Here is a 16,384-nt window from a genome sequence, read left to right as displayed (position 1 = left end):
GGTTGAGTGGTGGGCAACAGACATCGAGCGATCATTGGTCGATGTTCGACCAAACATTGACTCATAGTTGACCGACGTACGAACGTTGTTCAATAATGTATGAGCGATATAATATACATCGGCCGATTACCCTGGAACATCGTTTTATGATAAGCAATGCATCGTTTGGCCTTTATAAGTCCGGCCGGCAACCACGCCATTTTTATCAAAAAACGCATAGGTTGCCCATCGTATTGCCTAGGTCACATTCAAGCCAATGGTCGGGCGACTAAATTTTTCTGGTCTTGTCGACTGAAAGAACATGATCGGTCCTCACGAGTATCGGGCGACACGGATCAGTCACATTATTTTCTAGGAGCACCGATGACTTGGATAAATAACAAAAAAAAATCTTTTTTATTTAGAAATGAGCAATATTTTGCATAGATCTGTACTCAGATGAGTGACGTGAGTAAGGTTTGCAAGGCAAAGTGGCAGAATTTTGTTAGATTGTGACTCAATGTTGAAAAAATGTGTGCGAACTTTTGTATAGAATTGCAAAAAAACAAAAACAAAAACAAATGGCGTATATCTAAGCAGCAAGGAATACTTAAAGATTTCTTTATATCTTACGGATTAATTATTTATGTTATTTCCGTTTAAAAAATATATATCAATCCATGCATCAAAATTTTGTTTATGTTATGTATCTTTAATTAAATATTCACAAATCGGCCAATCGTCGCCCGATCATCGAGCTCCGAGCTACAGTTTAATTTTAACCGTCTGCCGAAATTTTGGACACCCTTATTGTCGAATGACGTACGACCGACTTAATAAACTGACCGCCGATGGTCGGATGATGATCGAAGGTTGGTCGACGGATAACTTCAATTGAAGAATTCGGCCACCGACGCATAAAAAATCATAATTTGGACCGATGGATACAAAATTGGTCGGCCGACAAAATATCGGTCAAAATCGGGGAAGACAACGGCCGATGAACTGCCGACTGTCACCCGAAGAATCCCATTTTTGCTTCAAAAACCGTCGGCCGTTGATCATTTTTGGAAATGTGACTGGGGTTTTAGTCACATTTCCCGGCCGGTGGCCCTAGACCGGTGGTAATAGGTGGTAATCCGTGGTGTGAGCGATACCCCAACATCGGTCCACAACGGCCTAGTACTCCTTAAAGTATCAGTCACATTATCCATTGATGGGGTATATGCCTTAGTCACATTTCCCGCCGGTGGCCGTAGACCGGTGGTAATCGGGGTAATCCGTGGTGTGAGCGATGCCCCAACATCGGTCCACATCCGCCTAGTAGTCCTTAAAGTATCAGTCACATTATCCAGCGATGGGGTATACGATGGGCAACCAATGCGTTTTCTGATAAAAATGGCGTGGTTGCCGCGATGCATTGCTAATCATTAAATGATGTTCCAGGGTAATCGGCCGATGTATATTACATACATTGGTGAACATCGTTCGTACGTCGGTCTACTATGGGCCAGTGTTTGTTCGAACATCGACCGATGATCGGTCGATGTCTGTTGCCCACCACTCAACCCCCGATGACCTCAGATTCAACAGACAGTTGCCGATGCTCGGCCATACATCGGCCAATCCTTGAAAGATGTGTTAATGATGGGTTGCCGATGAGGAGCGATGTGGGACATCGTTGGAGACATCGCTGATTTTTAACTACAACTTACAACTTATTTTCTACCGATGACCCCCACCGATTCGCCAAAATGGCCTCAGTCACCGTCCGATTACTATAGATGACCGGCCGGCAATCACGCCATTTTTATCAAAAAACTCATCGGTTTCTCATCTTACACCCCATCGCTGGATAATGTGACTGATACTTAAATGGGGAACCGATATATTTACTTGATTCAAACCATACTATTTTTCTTGCTTTTGGGCAACAAAGCTTCATTTATCAGAAACTTAATGTAAGTAATATGCGATATTGACTTTAGTAATTGCGAATTTCTTTCCCTTTGTACTTTAATACTTTAATCTTCAATGTATTTTTGAATACACCTACATTTTACCTGAGCGCTTATTTATGCATGTTTTATATCAAATTAATTGTTTGTCATAAGGAATGACTTTATTCCACTATGGCAAGCCTCAGGGGATATATTAGCTAGCTAAATATAGATCTTAGACCTACTGGTATTCATAAGGAATGTGTCTGTTGATAAACACCAGGTTTTTCTCTTTTAATTCCTCGAGTTGTAAAACAGTTTGCAGATCTGCCACTGCCCCTAGAGACCAAAAGCTGTCCAGTAATGGGACACATAGCATTTCCTCATGCTGACCTAATCAGCATAATTTAAATCAAGGAGCATATGCTGAACATTTGTAAAATATTGTGTATTTTTCTGATTTTTATTAATTTACTATTTTAAAGTATTGCAATCACTTGGCAGTGTTGTTAAAATCATGTATCCCAGGAACTATGGTATAGCAGAACTACTATCTATACTGATAAACGATATTGATTGCGGTGGGCGGGTGGGGGGGGGGTCATGTCTAACTACACAGGTATGCCTGTATACATGCCACACGATCCAAAGCTACGTACGTTGACATACATTCATTTATAAATATACAATACAATTAGAAATACAATCAGAATGAAATAATTGAAAACATTCCAATCGTGGAAATAATTACACTGAAATACTTGCTTTCATTCATTATTTTATATAATATTGATTTTTGCTCAACATCATCTTACGTTTCAAAACGTGCATGTGAGAATGTTAGCTTTTGAGAAATAAGTTTGAAACCCTGTTTCTTATTATTCTAATCTGTATCAACCTTTTGATTGACTAATAAATCAAAGTATAAGGTCACAAGACTCAATCAAAATAAATAGCAAAAAATTCAGTTTAATAAAAGGTATAAGCAAAGTCTGACATGCATGTATGATATTTAAAAAAATACTGTACAAAAATCAGACGAAAGAATACGTGTGGCTATCAATCCTACATACCATTTGTTTTCTCTCTCTCTCTCTCTCTCCACTATTCCAATGTTTTTGAAATCAAAAACAAAGACAGCCACAGACGTCCATCTTTAACGAATGCAAATGTCCTCAAACTATGGCGGGAAAATTGAATTTTGTGCAGACTGATAAAAATGGTAAAAATGGACAATACCAGTGTCTTTATTTATGCTCTTCAAAAGCAAACTGGATTCCTATATGTATTTGCGTATTTAAGTTAGAAAACAGCCATTCAGATGAAAAGAGAGCGCTTGCAGATGGCAAATAAATAATCTGTCCTTAGAAATGTTGTATGAGAAAATAAATAATATGATCTAGACTGTTGGTACCTCAGCCATCCACCCACCTCCTAAGAAATGGAGTTTTCGGGCATATCACACCCCCTCCCTGAGAAGTACCCAAGCATCCACGCAAATACATGTAGTATAGAGATGCCAAATTCACAAGTAACATATCTCGCTTGTTTGAGCACTATACCACAAAAAAGTCTAAAACTTGAGTTGACCAATGAAATCTTTAGAAACGAAAAAATAAATAATACCTTGGATACAATACGAATGAAAAATTATCGAAAACAAATAAGAAATTATTAGTAATTGAAAAATAAAGAATACAAATAAAACATCACAATACAAATAAATTTCTTTTAAAAAACAATCCAAATGGGGAAAAAATATAGAATGCAAATAAATTTTATGCAATCCAAATTGAAATTTCACAAACCAAACGGGGAATTATATAATTAAAATGAAAAATTGTGTTATACAATTGAATTAAAACAAGATCTTCTTATGAAACACAATGGCCTCCGATGGAAACACGTACAATATTCTGCAGTTGGACGTAGACTGAAGTGGTATACACTTACCCTTGACAGCGCAATAGTTATGTCCTGGGTAAAAGTTGACAATAGACGGACAGAACAAACATAATATACCCCCGGAATCTGTCAATCCGGTGGCATAAAAATTTTACAATACTAATGCAAAACTTGTACAATAAAAATAAAAATTGTACAATCCAATATATGGATATAACGCTATATATCAGAGACATATATGTCTCTGCTATATATATAGTGGGTATAAAAAAGAATAACAACTTATAATCTATTCCGATTCATTTTGACTGTGATTGTAGCCTTGAAGTGTTCAACACAAGCTGACAAATCATCCACCAAGTGTCACAGTCTTATCTTCTTTGGGATTTTTTTTTCTTTCGAATCATCTATTGCAAGCCCTAGCCTTTAATGTGGATTTTACAAACATACTGACACACTAACAAACCCATATTCACGATGGACCAAGTATTAAGAAATGTAGATATGTCTCTGATTGCTGTCAGTAATACATAGATGGATTGCTTTAAAAAGGCAAACATAGATTAATGCATTTACATTAACGCCATACAGACACGATAACAAAGTGAACCTAAATATACGTGTTATGTAGGTTATTTTGCTATTTAGATACTTAGTCTAAACAAAACAAAAAAGAAATGACCGCGAGGTAAAATTAAGCTGATAAAATATACTCGGTATGCTAATACATGCAAGTTCTTGAAGTAATTTGATCTGGCTTATCACTCTTGCTGCAATAAAACCCTGAATCCAAGGGACGGGGGGATTCAGCACCAGAAAACGGTCACAGTGATCCTCAAAATGTCGACGAAAGGTTTGGATCACTGGGGAGATATACTTGTGGTGGTCATTTACTTCTGTTTAATTCTTGGAATTGGAATATGGGTAAGTTTTCAGAATAAAGACGAATGGGAAAAAATTTCATTAGTAGAAAAAATTATCAATTAATATGCATAAAGAAATGCTTGTTTATTTATGTATACTATTTATGCTGCGTTTGTATCTTAACATGTAGTCTTTGTGCAGACCGAACAGAGGGAATGTAAACCAGTACTTCCTAGCGGGGCGCTCCATGCCCTGGTTCGCAGTAAGATGGTGTTTTCTTTTAAATCCTTATCTAGTTCAAGGACGCATTGAGTAAAGACGTGAAATAATTAAAGACTTCGTACTATAGCATCTGACATTTTGTATCTGGAAATAACTTGAATGCAAAATTTGATAAAGATTAATATAATGTATCATATTAATCGTTGTAATTTGTTTTGTAACTTTTAAAACTAAAAATCTCCCTATTAAAATATGCAAAGATTAACATCTATCTCCATGTATATTACGTAAAGAATAATGCATACACTTTTCCATACTAGTATCACATCCTGTATCAGCCCGAAACCTCGGGCCATCGGCACTTAGACTGATTTTGTCGTCTTGGTTTTATTTCGAACTGTAGGTTGGGGCCTCCATTTTCTCCAGTAATATAGGCAGTGAACACTTCGTGGGCCTGGCGGGGGCCGGAGCTTCCTCAGGAATCGTCCTCGTCTTCTACGAGTGGTTTGTAAGTCCTTTCAAACCAAAAATAATACATTCAAATGTTAACTCAGAAAAGTCAATCTATTTTCATTCTTTTAGGTTATATTCGAGATTTTGGCCTGTGCATGGGTATTCCTTCCCGTATACATTTCAGCCGGAGTAAGTACATGTATTATCTCAGTGTTTAGTTTGTTTTTAAAACAAATTTCAATTTATAGAAAAAAATATAAGTGGTAGATACAAGTGTATTCAGTGCAAACTTTTCGTATTTTACAGGTTTTCACGTTACCTGAATACCTCCATCGAAGACATGGACGGGGGCGGATCCGTGTTTATCTCAGTTCTCTGGCGCTTGTTCTGTACATTCTCTCCAAACTTGTGGTTAGTATTACTGTCATTTGTAAATCCTTTATTTAGTTTAAACCCAGTCCCCAATTCAGTCTCATTTCATTCCGTATCAGTTCAGGCCTTGACGGTTGTTTTAGTGAATATGCAGTTCATGTCGGTTGTTTTAGAGAATGTGCAGTTCATGTCGGTGGTTTTAGAGAATATGCAGTTCATGTCGGTGGTTTTAGAGACTGCAGTTCATGTCGGTGGTTTTAGATAATATACGCATTTCAAGTCGTTTCGGCAGATGGTTTTAGAGAAGAAACAGTTCATGTCGATGGCTTTAGAGAATATGCTGTTCAGACCGATGGGTTTAGAGAATAAGCATTTAGGTCGTTGAGTTATGAGAATATGCAGTTCAGCCCAATGGGTTTAGTGAATATGCAGACGTTAGGCACAACTCCTTCCAGAGCAAGGTCATCTTTAATATTTTTTTATGTACAGTCATTTATGTAGAAACAAGCCATTCATAGTCATTGTTTTTCACCAGCCGAGAGTAATTTTACAGTCTGGGATGTAGGGATGGTGTTTTTCGCTAAATCTGCAGAAGGGGTGGGCGAGGCCCGGAAACAAAAATCTTTTATGAAGAAAATGTCTTCCTTGGACTTTTTAAATTTTAGCAGTGGGTTTCAGGAATTGGTATCATTTATGGCAAGATATTTTAAACAAAAAGAAAAAACTGAAACTTCGAAATAGCATTGGCCAATACGCCTTTATTGTGGTTTTGGCAATCATACCCTGGAAACAAATACATTTGATCGTTTAAGTATTTTTATTTCTTTGTTTTTATGAGATTCTATTTATTTTTACGAATTTTTGACAGGTGAGCATTTTTTCTGGATCTATGTTCATACAGATGGCTTTAGCCTCCATTATTGCCTTGCTACTCATTACTGGTGTTTTCACCGTATTAGGTATGGAAATTACCCACTAATACAGTCTCTGTGTTTATGTCTAACTTGACTTTTAAGATTTGGGAAGAAAAAGTTAAAATTATTTGTTTTATCAATAATATTTATCCACGAGCAGCTTTCTTCAGCTTCAATCAAACACACTTTTTCAATCGCCTCATGTTGTACGTTTTACATGTTGTAGTTTTATTTCCGTTTGTGTTACAGTATATATTTAAAAGTCTTAATACTCAAACATGCATCCTTCTTTGATATTTTTATCTGAATCAAACCTTTCACGTGTTTGACTTCATATTCCCAATTTCCATATATATCGTTGTAGATTGAGGATTTACTTTGATCGTTAATTCCCAACGTTTTAATATTTTTTTAAAACTAGAGAAGTACTGTTGCTGAATTTTTGATGCAGGGTTATATTCATTTCCATTTACCATTTAATCACATTCTTTTAACTAAAGGACTTTTTATCTGTAGGTGGACTTAGAGCTGTGATGTACACTGACACCTTCCAGACTGCTGTCATGATGATTGGAGCAGTTATTGTTACTGGTTACGGTAAGAGTTCCTTGATTAGAGCAGCTATTGTTACCGGTTACGGTAAGTGTTCCTTGATTAGAGCAGCTATTGTTACCGGTTACGGTAAGTGTTCCTTGATTAGAGCAATTATTGTTACCGGTTACGGTAAGAGTTCCTTGATTAGAGCAGTTATTGTTACCGGTTACGGTAAGTGTTCCTTGATTAGAGCAGCTATTGTTACCGGTTACGGTAAGTGTTCCTTGATTAGAGCATTATTGTTACCGGTTACGGTAAGTGTTCCTTGATTAGAGCATTGTTGCTACCGGTTACGGTAAGTGTTCCTTGATTAGAGCAGTTATTGTTACCAGTTTTGGTAAGTGCTCCTTGATTAGAGCAGTTATTGTTACCGGTTACGGTAAGAGTTCCTTGATATAGAGCAGTTATTGCTACCGGTTACGGTAAGTGTTTCTTGATTAGAGCATTATTGTTACCGGTTACGGTAAGTGTTTCTTGATTAGAGCAGTTACCGGTTGCGGTAAATGTTCCTTGATTAGAGCAGTTATTGTTCCCAGTTTTGGTAAGTGCTCCTCGATTAGAGCATTATTGTTACCAGCTTCGGTAAGTGTTCCTTGATTAGAGCAGCAATTGTTACCGTTTATTGTAAGTGTTCCAGACTGACCTCATCATGTTTGGAGCAGTTATTGTTACCGGTTACGGTACATGTTCCTTACAGCTATAATGTTGTTTGTAACATTTATTGTTACCGGTAATTATGGTCAATATTTCAGGCTGCTACCTTGATAATCGGAGCAGTTTTTGCAACCGGAAATGGTAGTGCATTAAATATTTATCTAAGAAGACAATTTTCAAATGTTTATCATTTAGCAAATCAGTACATTCTATGATATATTTATCGTATATATTTTTACAGCATAGCAAATTTGAATTTTTAGAACTTTCCGAATTCCTGTAATCATTTAATTTTCTTTTGAAATGTGGATACGATGTTTTGCATTTTCAGGCTTTGAAGAAGTTGGTGGGTTTTCAAACCTTCAGGCAAAGTATATGAATGCAATCCCATCCGTTCGCAATGAAAACACGTCATGTGGTTTGCCAAAGGCAGATGCCTTCCATTTATTCCTAGACCCAGTGAATAGTGACTACCCCTGGCCGGCAATTCTGGTCATGTCAACACTTGGTGCGTCTTGGTATTGGTGCTGTGACCAGGTGTGTCATTTTATATGTGTAAACACGTTACAAACAATATGACTAAAATTACGATCCTTTTTGTAACCAATTCATCTTTTCTGAAACAGAAATGACGTACCTGTTTCTGAATGAAATACCGGTAATCAATTTTGTAAAACGTTTTTACTTCTCTTTATTACTACTTCACAGAGATAAGTTTCATCTATTTAAATTTTAACACTAAAATCATATATTTTCAATGGGGTCAAATATTCGTTGTAAGGATTTCTGGGTTGAAGACGGGTTGAGTATATATTCATATGAAATTTTACATTTCGTGGTAGACATGAAATCTTGGTGTCTTCATTCGTTGAAAACAACTTGAGTTAAACAATTAAACCCCATGAAAAGTAATGATTTCAAAATACTTACATTACTGTATACTCTTCTAACCTTACTAGATGATCGTACAACGGTCTCTAGCAGCCAAAAACCTATCCCATGCGAAGGGCGGCTCCATTATGACAGGCTATATAAAGCTTTTACCAATGTTCCTACTGGTATTTCCAGGGATGATCAGTAGGGTCCTGTATCCAGGTAAACAGCCATTATAAAGATAAATAGGTCTTTGAATTTTGACTTCAAATACGGCAGAGAAAGTTACTGTTATTTTCCTATATCTCTAATAATTGTAGATGACGTAGCTTGTACAGAGCCGTCAGTGTGTGAAAAGGTGTGTGACAATTCAGCCGGCTGCTCCAATATAGCCTACCCAAAACTGGTGCTAGAGCTTCTACCTTACGGCAAGTGATAATTAATTTACTGTGATTAATTAGTTTTAAAATAAAATAAAAATCCATAATTTACTACTTGGAATTGGAAGTCAAGATGAACAAGTGTTCTTTAAAGAAAATATTAACGTGGAGATGTACCTTTCTGTATAAAATTTTCAGGACTGCGTGGTTTGTTAATGGTAGTGATGTTCTCCGCTGTTATGAGCTCTCTGACCTCAATATTTAATAGCTCCAGTACCATCTTTACCATGGACATCTGGAGAAGAATCCGCAGAGAAGCAACACAGAGGGAACTTCTCCTGGTGGGACGGTATAAACTTATGAACTGTACTCGGTCTAGAAAATTTTAATTATATATATAGACACTATAGACGGCATTGACAAAAGTTGTACACAGAATCACCTTTAATGGATAAGTGTTCATAATAACGAAGCTCACTTTTATGGCTTCCAAGTATTTTCATATAAAAAACACACTGTTGCGTGAATAGTGCCTTTTATATAAAATATATAGTTTTATTAGACCATTTAGGAGGAGGTGCCCGGGTTGATTTTATTAATTTAGGTGAGAAGATAAAAACTAACATACAGTCACGATCTAAACGTAATGACGTAAATTTTGTTTATGACGTCATTTTAGAATATCTGAGCTCGGGTTCAGTCGTATCTATATCTCTGCTGGCCAGAGAACCAGAATCACTTCAGCTTTAGTAAAGTGTCTGTGTTTATTATCACCTCACAACAGAGTTGGAGGGGATATAGTAACGCCTTGTGTATGTTTTTTGTGAGTGTGTTAGTAAATAGTGATATGCAAAACGGAAGTGACGTATTTTGCATCGGGATTGATGTCGCATGCTGTCTTGATGTAAAGATAAGCTCTTTGCAAGGGGATGCTTTGCTTTATGGTATCCTTGTTGAATAAAAGTTTCATTTTAGAGTGCAGATGTGGTTTTCATGTGTGATTTCAGAGTATCGTGATGTTTACTGTTTGATTTTAGATGGAACATAACATTAATGTTTGATTTCAGAGTAATTGTAGTTTTAATGTTTGATTTCATAGTAATTGTATTTTTAATGTTTGATTTCAGAGTAATTGTAGTTTTAATGTTTGATTTCAGAGTAATCGTAGTATCAATGTTTGATTTCAGTGTCTTTGTGGTATTTATGTGTGGCGTCAGCGTCCTCTGGGTTCCTATTATCAAGTCTTCAGCAGGAGGGCAGCTTTTTACTTACATGACGGCGGTAGAGGGTTATATTGCTGCACCCTTGGGAGTGGTTTTTCTCCTTTCAATTTTTTGGACAAAGACCACAGAACCGGTAAGTCAATTTTATGGAAATTGCGTGTTTTTTTTTCTTTTCTTTTTTTTTACATATATTTTAAATTAACTAAAAAGATCAAATTTGAGAGTAGAGATTTCCTCGGTAAATCTTTAAAAGACTATAAATCAACATTATGCATTATTTCCAGGCAGCATTTTTTGGACTTATCATTGCAAACATTATTGGAGGAATACGTCTGGTGCTAGAATTTGTGTATCCAACGCCATCTTGTGGAGAAATGGATCAAAGACCGACGATTCTGAAGATGAACTATTTGTATTTCGGAGTAATGCTTCTCTTTATAACAGCGTGTATCATTGTGGGTGTCAGCATGTTCACTTCTCGCAGAAGTCTTGACGAGGTATTCACTCTTTCTTTAACATTACTTTCTGAAAAATAATTAAAGATGAAAATGAATCGTCTTAAGTTTAATATAACGGATGTTTTCAACCTATATATGTTTCTAGTTAAATAATAAAGTTAGGCAGCGTTTTTGGTGTGTCTTGAAGACGATGGAAGGCATTGAAATACCGTATAATATATTATGGTTTCACTCTTTTTTTTATATACTCTAATGACTGGAAATATTTCATATCTTAATTTTTGAACATTTATTGCAGCTTGAAGGGGTGACATGGTGGACCAGATATAGCCAGGAAAAACCGGGTGAGATAAGTCTGGATAATCAATCTGAGGCAGACTTTGAGACTAAAGAAAACGGACCACGTCAAGGTATGCGTATGTGTATTACTTAATATATAACTACGTTAGGTTTAAAAACTATATATTTTCTATTAGTCGTGTTCCATAAAACACATGCATTTGTTGTCAAACATACTTATCATTTAGACATGTTGGAGCTAAAGCAGGTTACTTCAGTTGTTTTGATAAGAGGTGCATTTTTTGGCATTTAAAAACAATATCATTATAAAAAAGTTTCTTCTTGATACGTTTAATTAAGATGTATTTTAAAAATACCTCCAAACTATAAAAATTTTAAGGAATCTTAAAAATCTCAAATCTCAAAACAGCCTGATGAGAGTGTGTTTAGAAAATAATGAAAATTCAAAGTAAATATGACATTTAAGTTGTTCTTTGCCAGTTGATACAAGTTAATTCAATAGTTATTATAGAGATTTCTTGAGCTTCCATGTGTCAAAAAGATTGTGGACGTATTTTGAGTCACCAAATTAATATGAAAATGTAATTTTACTTCGCTTCATAGGCGATACCTCAAAATATCTATGGATTTTCCCCATTTTTGATACCTCAACTCAATCACAGAAAAATACCCCATCTAGATCTCCCAAACCTTGCGCATAATAACGATATATTCTGCCTCTGATAAAAATCATGAAATTTCATTGGTCGAGAAGAATACTGTATCAATCAATACTATGCTGTCTACCCACCTCATATTGCTAATGTGCCCCCTCCACGAGACCTACCCACCACAAATCAAATCAATATACCCCTTCCACGTGCCATTCTGCACATATCATAGTCAATACGTTGTTTTCATTTGAACACGCAAAGAGCCTAATAACTAACGTCATATAAACATGAAACGACGTCACAATGTAAATAATTGTTACAGAAGAATTTGCTTATTCAGAAAAATGTACTTTATTAAGAAATCTTCGACAGGATATCATAAATTCGTTATGTAGACACTTAGAGGGGTAATACGGAAATATGTGGGGTCCTTGAAAAAATACATATTGGGCGAGGCTGTCTACATAACTAATGTTTTCTTTATGGTTCGTCATTTTGATAGGGAACGACTAGCCTCTGCTTGCTTTAACACCCATTCATATCAATCAACAACCTGCTTGCTTTCGGTACAGACATCTATGATAATGAGTATGGCTGCAGTATCTCTTACAGAAAATGAAAGCAGAGATACATGCTTTAAAAAAATGAGCTCAGCACCCCAAAGTGTCCTGTCCTGCTCTCTTCCAAAGTTCTTCATTCATAATCCTAGCTTTCAGGCTATTGGATGTTAAGATACGTCTGATACAGGTGTTGCAAAATGCCTGGATCTTCTGCAGATTTGTTTTTGGTCACCCTCCACGTCTCTGCACCATACATCAGGACGAACTTCAGTTTCGAGTGTTGCGATGTTTTTAGAGGGCCAGATGTTCTGTAGAATTGTAAATAACACTTTTTGCTTTGCCATTTATATACTTGAGATATGTACCTGTCTCTCAATTACACTCCCTAGGTAGTTGAAGGGCTCAACCTCATTAATGAGCTCTACACCAACTGTGACTGGTATTTGGGCAATGGTGTTTATCTTCATTAACTTAAAATTTATCTTGAGTCTGCTGCATCTATAATCCGCCTGCTGGTCACGTGGCTTGGAATTTATTGCATTTTTTCATCCTCTCGAGAAGGATCCTGTTGAGGACCTTGCCAGACACTGTCAGAAGCATAATTCCCCGCAGTAATTACTGCAGTCCCTCATAACTCCCTTCTTAGACAGCTTAAGAAGGATGCTTTCTTTTCATTCCTCCAGAATGTTCTCTTACATGTTTTCTTGTACTGATTGTATAGGATGTCAGCAGCTGTCTCTGTATCAGTTTTGATGGCCTCTGTTGTATTTCGTTGGGCCCTGTCGCTTTTCCATTCTTGAGTGTGTTTAATTGCTCTCCTGATCTCTGTCTATGTTGGATTGTCGCAGTCGATATGAAGGTCTGTTTCGTCTGGTTGTATGTCCGGAGATGTTTCTGGTGATGGTCTTTTTAGGAGATCTCAAAAGTGTTCTACCCACTTCTTCAATTGTTCTTCTATTGTTGTGAAGAGATTCCTTTCTTATCCTTCACTGACTTGTCTTTCTGCTGGAACTTGTTTTCAGAGCTTCTTTGTGATCATACACAGTTCTCTCAAGTTTTCTTGTCCCACTTCTTTTTCAGCTTGTTTAGGTAGGTTGTCAATTTAAAACGTTTATCCTTCCTAATGTATTTCTTTACTTTTTTCTGTGGCTGTGTCATCCTTTTACTCTTGTCTGGCTTGTGTTCAGTGCTTTTTTCTTCCTCAAATACAACTTCATCATGGTATCTACAGTGTTTCGCTCTTTGTGTTTTTGCCGAGGACTTTTTTTTACATATATCTCGCCACATTTCCTTGATGTCCTCGTGATTATTCACATTGTTAAACTACTTGTGGCGTAGTCTTAATACCGTCGTCAGAAGATGGTGGTCTGATAAAACGTCTTCTCCTCTCATCACCCTGACATCTTTCCATGCTCTTCAAAAAATTCTTATTGATGAAATTATGATCGACCTGATTCTCTGTAACATGACCAGGAGATATCCATGTGACCTTATGAATTTGTTTATGAGAGAAAGTGCTTCCTGTTTTTACAAACTGGTAAAGGGAGCATAGGTCCTCAAATCTCTTGTCATTCTCTTTTATTTAGCTCAGTCCTTCTGTGCCCCTGACTTTATTGTGACCAGTGATGTTAGCTCCAATCTTTACATTGAAGTTGCCCATGAGTATTGTCATGATTTTTTTCTCCTTGTTTTATCGAAGACTACCTTTATTTGATAGTCAAAAGCGTCTTTCTTTCGTCGTCAGAGTCTTGTTGGGGGCATAACACTGGGTGATGTTCAGTTTGATTTTTCTTTTCCTGGAGTTGAACTATGCTTTTATTGTCCTGGAGTTGACAGGTTCCCATCCAATAAGAGCATGTCATGCTTCCAGGGATAGCATCAGGCCTACATCTTCTGTGTGGGGGCTCCCTTCGCGATGTATATAGTGGATATTAAAGTGTTTTCCCGTTTGTCAGCCTCAGTTTTCCTGTCTATAGCCACCTCGTCTCAATCAGTCCAAGGAGACAAATATTGTAAAATCTCATTTGCTACCTGTGTTGTTCTTCAGCTTCCTACATTGCAATGATGTTTCAAGTAGCGAATTTGATGGTTTTCCTGGGTGTAAGAAAGCAACAGCCAGCTCTGCAGGTTACTTTCGTCTTTCATTTCACAGTATCATAGTTTCCCTTGAAGTAGGAATCCAATCTGGTCCAGGTTATATGGTTTCGTTTGTCGTTGATGCTCCTGTAACATTTTTTATAGGCAGGATTGTTACAATGTAGCCCCACGCAAACCTCGAATATCCTCTCGAATACGTGGTTTGATTTAGGAATTTCCTATCTAGACTGCTTTTCTTCCCTGAATGTTGAGTACAGTCCGCCCATTCGGTTTTATATGAGTTTTCCTCTTCACCTACCCTTTTCCACTATTTCCATCATTGGCCGCAAGGCAGCCGAGATTTGGAATCTCAGTTTTCTTTCGCTTAGATAAGGTGTCTTCCCAGACTGACTGACTCGACTTCATTCCTTCTCCTATCATGAGTAGCACTTTCGCCGGACTTGATGAAAGTCATACGAGCAGGCTAGGAGCTGGACTTGGTTGCAAGAGGCTATTGGAGGCGCATACCATTAAACGCATTTTATAGACAATGGGAGCTTAACCCCATTGCCTTTCCCCTCGGCTTTGACAATCTTTGGAACCAAAAACAGCAATAAACATCTCTTAAACTGGCCAATTACCTATCGATATCAATCTGGAGATCCTTAATTAACTTGATATTAGCTTTAATACATAAGTGAAAATGCTAAAATTGTGCTAATTTTTCTTATTAAATTGATTTTTGGGATTGTTCAAATACTTTAATATTTTCGACTAACCGATTACTATGGCTTCTACCGAGTAACCGGTTAAGAGGATAAAAATCTTCAATCCTATTTTTTTCTGTGGTTGAGATTCCAGACAGAAAAAGTTAATTAGAGGTAAGTGTCACAATTCTCAAGTCTGAACACATTTCCATTTTCAAGAAAAAGAAGATGGAGAAGTGGAAGATAAGACTGTTTGTCAGAAAATCCTTACCTTTCTTTTCGGACACACTGACGTACATCAGATAGAAGAATTTCTTGTACAGAAGCGACGACAATTTCTTCACCAGGGTCGAAAATCAAAAATTCTTCTCAATGTCAACGCAATTGTGTTAATGCTGGTTATTGCATTCCTTACTGGATTTTTTCATTAGAAAGGTTTTTTTTCATTATCTTCATATTCATATTTAGTAGTGAAAATGCTTTTCATAGATATTAGTCTTCTATGTTCTTTTGTAATAATACTGAAGTACTGAACGCATTACATGTAAACCTTTTTTTTAACCTCATGGTATACATTGTAATTAATTTGTGACCAAGTTGTCGTAAATGTTACTTTAGTGAGGGTAGTTCTTATAAAATATAGTTAGTCTCTTTATAGGGTAAGATAAAACTTTTTGTTACAGTGGAATGTAATAACTTTTATAGTACGTATGTTGTATGTAGTAACCTCTAGAGTGTTTAAGAATAATGTACATTTACACATGGTTTGACGTTTTCCAATTTCTGTTCTCCAATCATCGTCTCAAGCTCAGTAATAAATTCTACTTTACTGAGGGATTCTTGTCTTGTTTCTGACTAAATGAATCAACTGGGCATATTTTTCTTTCCTAATCGTAATTGTTCATTTTTGAATAGAAACGGGTAACTATAAGATTGAAATCTAGCAAAGATATATTTTTGGCAAAACGGTGGCGTATTAGAATTTCTGAGTCTTAAAATTCCTATAGAACAAAGTATTTAGTAAGCTTAGTTAATTTTTTAAACAGTGGATGTCTAAAATGAATTTTCTAAAGTGAATAAAACACAGACAACTCAAAGACTAAAAATTTCCTAAAACGGTAAAAATTTATTTATTGAGGTCATCACTTAGGAATATTGTCTTCTTAAAACAGTGAAAATGACGCTATTCTTTAAATACATTTCAATAAATATCAGATATCAAAGAAACCCTCAATGTTTAAACAATTGTAAAAGGTC

At 36.4% G+C, this 16,384-nt stretch overlaps 1 protein-coding gene across 2 annotated transcripts; it reads left to right on the top strand.

Annotated features, from left to right (window-relative positions):
- Nucleotides 1-4,568: 4,568 nt before the first annotated feature.
- On the top strand, nt 4,569-15,964 carry LOC134265188 (sodium/glucose cotransporter 4-like). 2 transcript variants are annotated; one of them, XM_062747444.1, is made up of 15 exons: nt 4,569-4,748; nt 4,879-4,950; nt 5,314-5,418; nt 5,493-5,552; nt 5,670-5,774; nt 6,604-6,694; nt 7,166-7,246; nt 8,229-8,434; nt 8,857-8,992; nt 9,091-9,198; nt 9,349-9,499; nt 10,338-10,506; nt 10,658-10,870; nt 11,130-11,241; nt 15,347-15,964. In XM_062747444.1, the coding sequence occupies exons 1-15, from the start codon at nt 4,665-4,667 to the stop codon at nt 15,556-15,558; spliced, it is 1,905 nt and encodes a 634-aa protein (XP_062603428.1). In that variant the 5' UTR covers nt 4,569-4,664; the 3' UTR covers nt 15,559-15,964. The 2 variants fall into 2 exon arrangements, with proteins under 2 accessions (XP_062603428.1, XP_062603427.1); XM_062747443.1 differs by having other exon boundaries at nt 4,570-4,748; nt 11,130-11,247.
- The last annotated feature ends 420 nt before the right edge of the window (nt 15,965-16,384 follow it).

Source organism: Saccostrea cucullata, unplaced genomic scaffold (assembly GCF_032062105.1).
Source record: "Saccostrea cucullata isolate Sc308-1 unplaced genomic scaffold, CSIRO_AGI_Scuc_v1 ctg890, whole genome shotgun sequence".
NCBI lineage: Eukaryota > Metazoa > Mollusca > Bivalvia > Ostreida > Ostreidae > Saccostrea > Saccostrea cuccullata.
The sequence above is the reverse complement of the archived record's forward strand: the minus strand, read 5'-3'. Positions and strand labels throughout refer to the sequence as shown.

Excerpts from the sequence above, each read along its gene's own strand:
- LOC134265188 (XM_062747443.1), top strand. The coding sequence starts at position 4,665 with ATGTCGACGAAAGGTTTGGATCACTGGGGAGATATACTTGTGGTGGTC. Across the intron at positions 5,419-5,492 it reads TCGTCTTCTACGAGTGGTTT|GTTATATTCGAGATTTTGGC; the intron begins GTAAGTCCTTTC and ends TCATTCTTTTAG. Across the intron at positions 10,871-11,129 it reads CTCGCAGAAGTCTTGACGAG|CTTGAAGGGGTGACATGGTG; the intron begins GTATTCACTCTT and ends CATTTATTGCAG.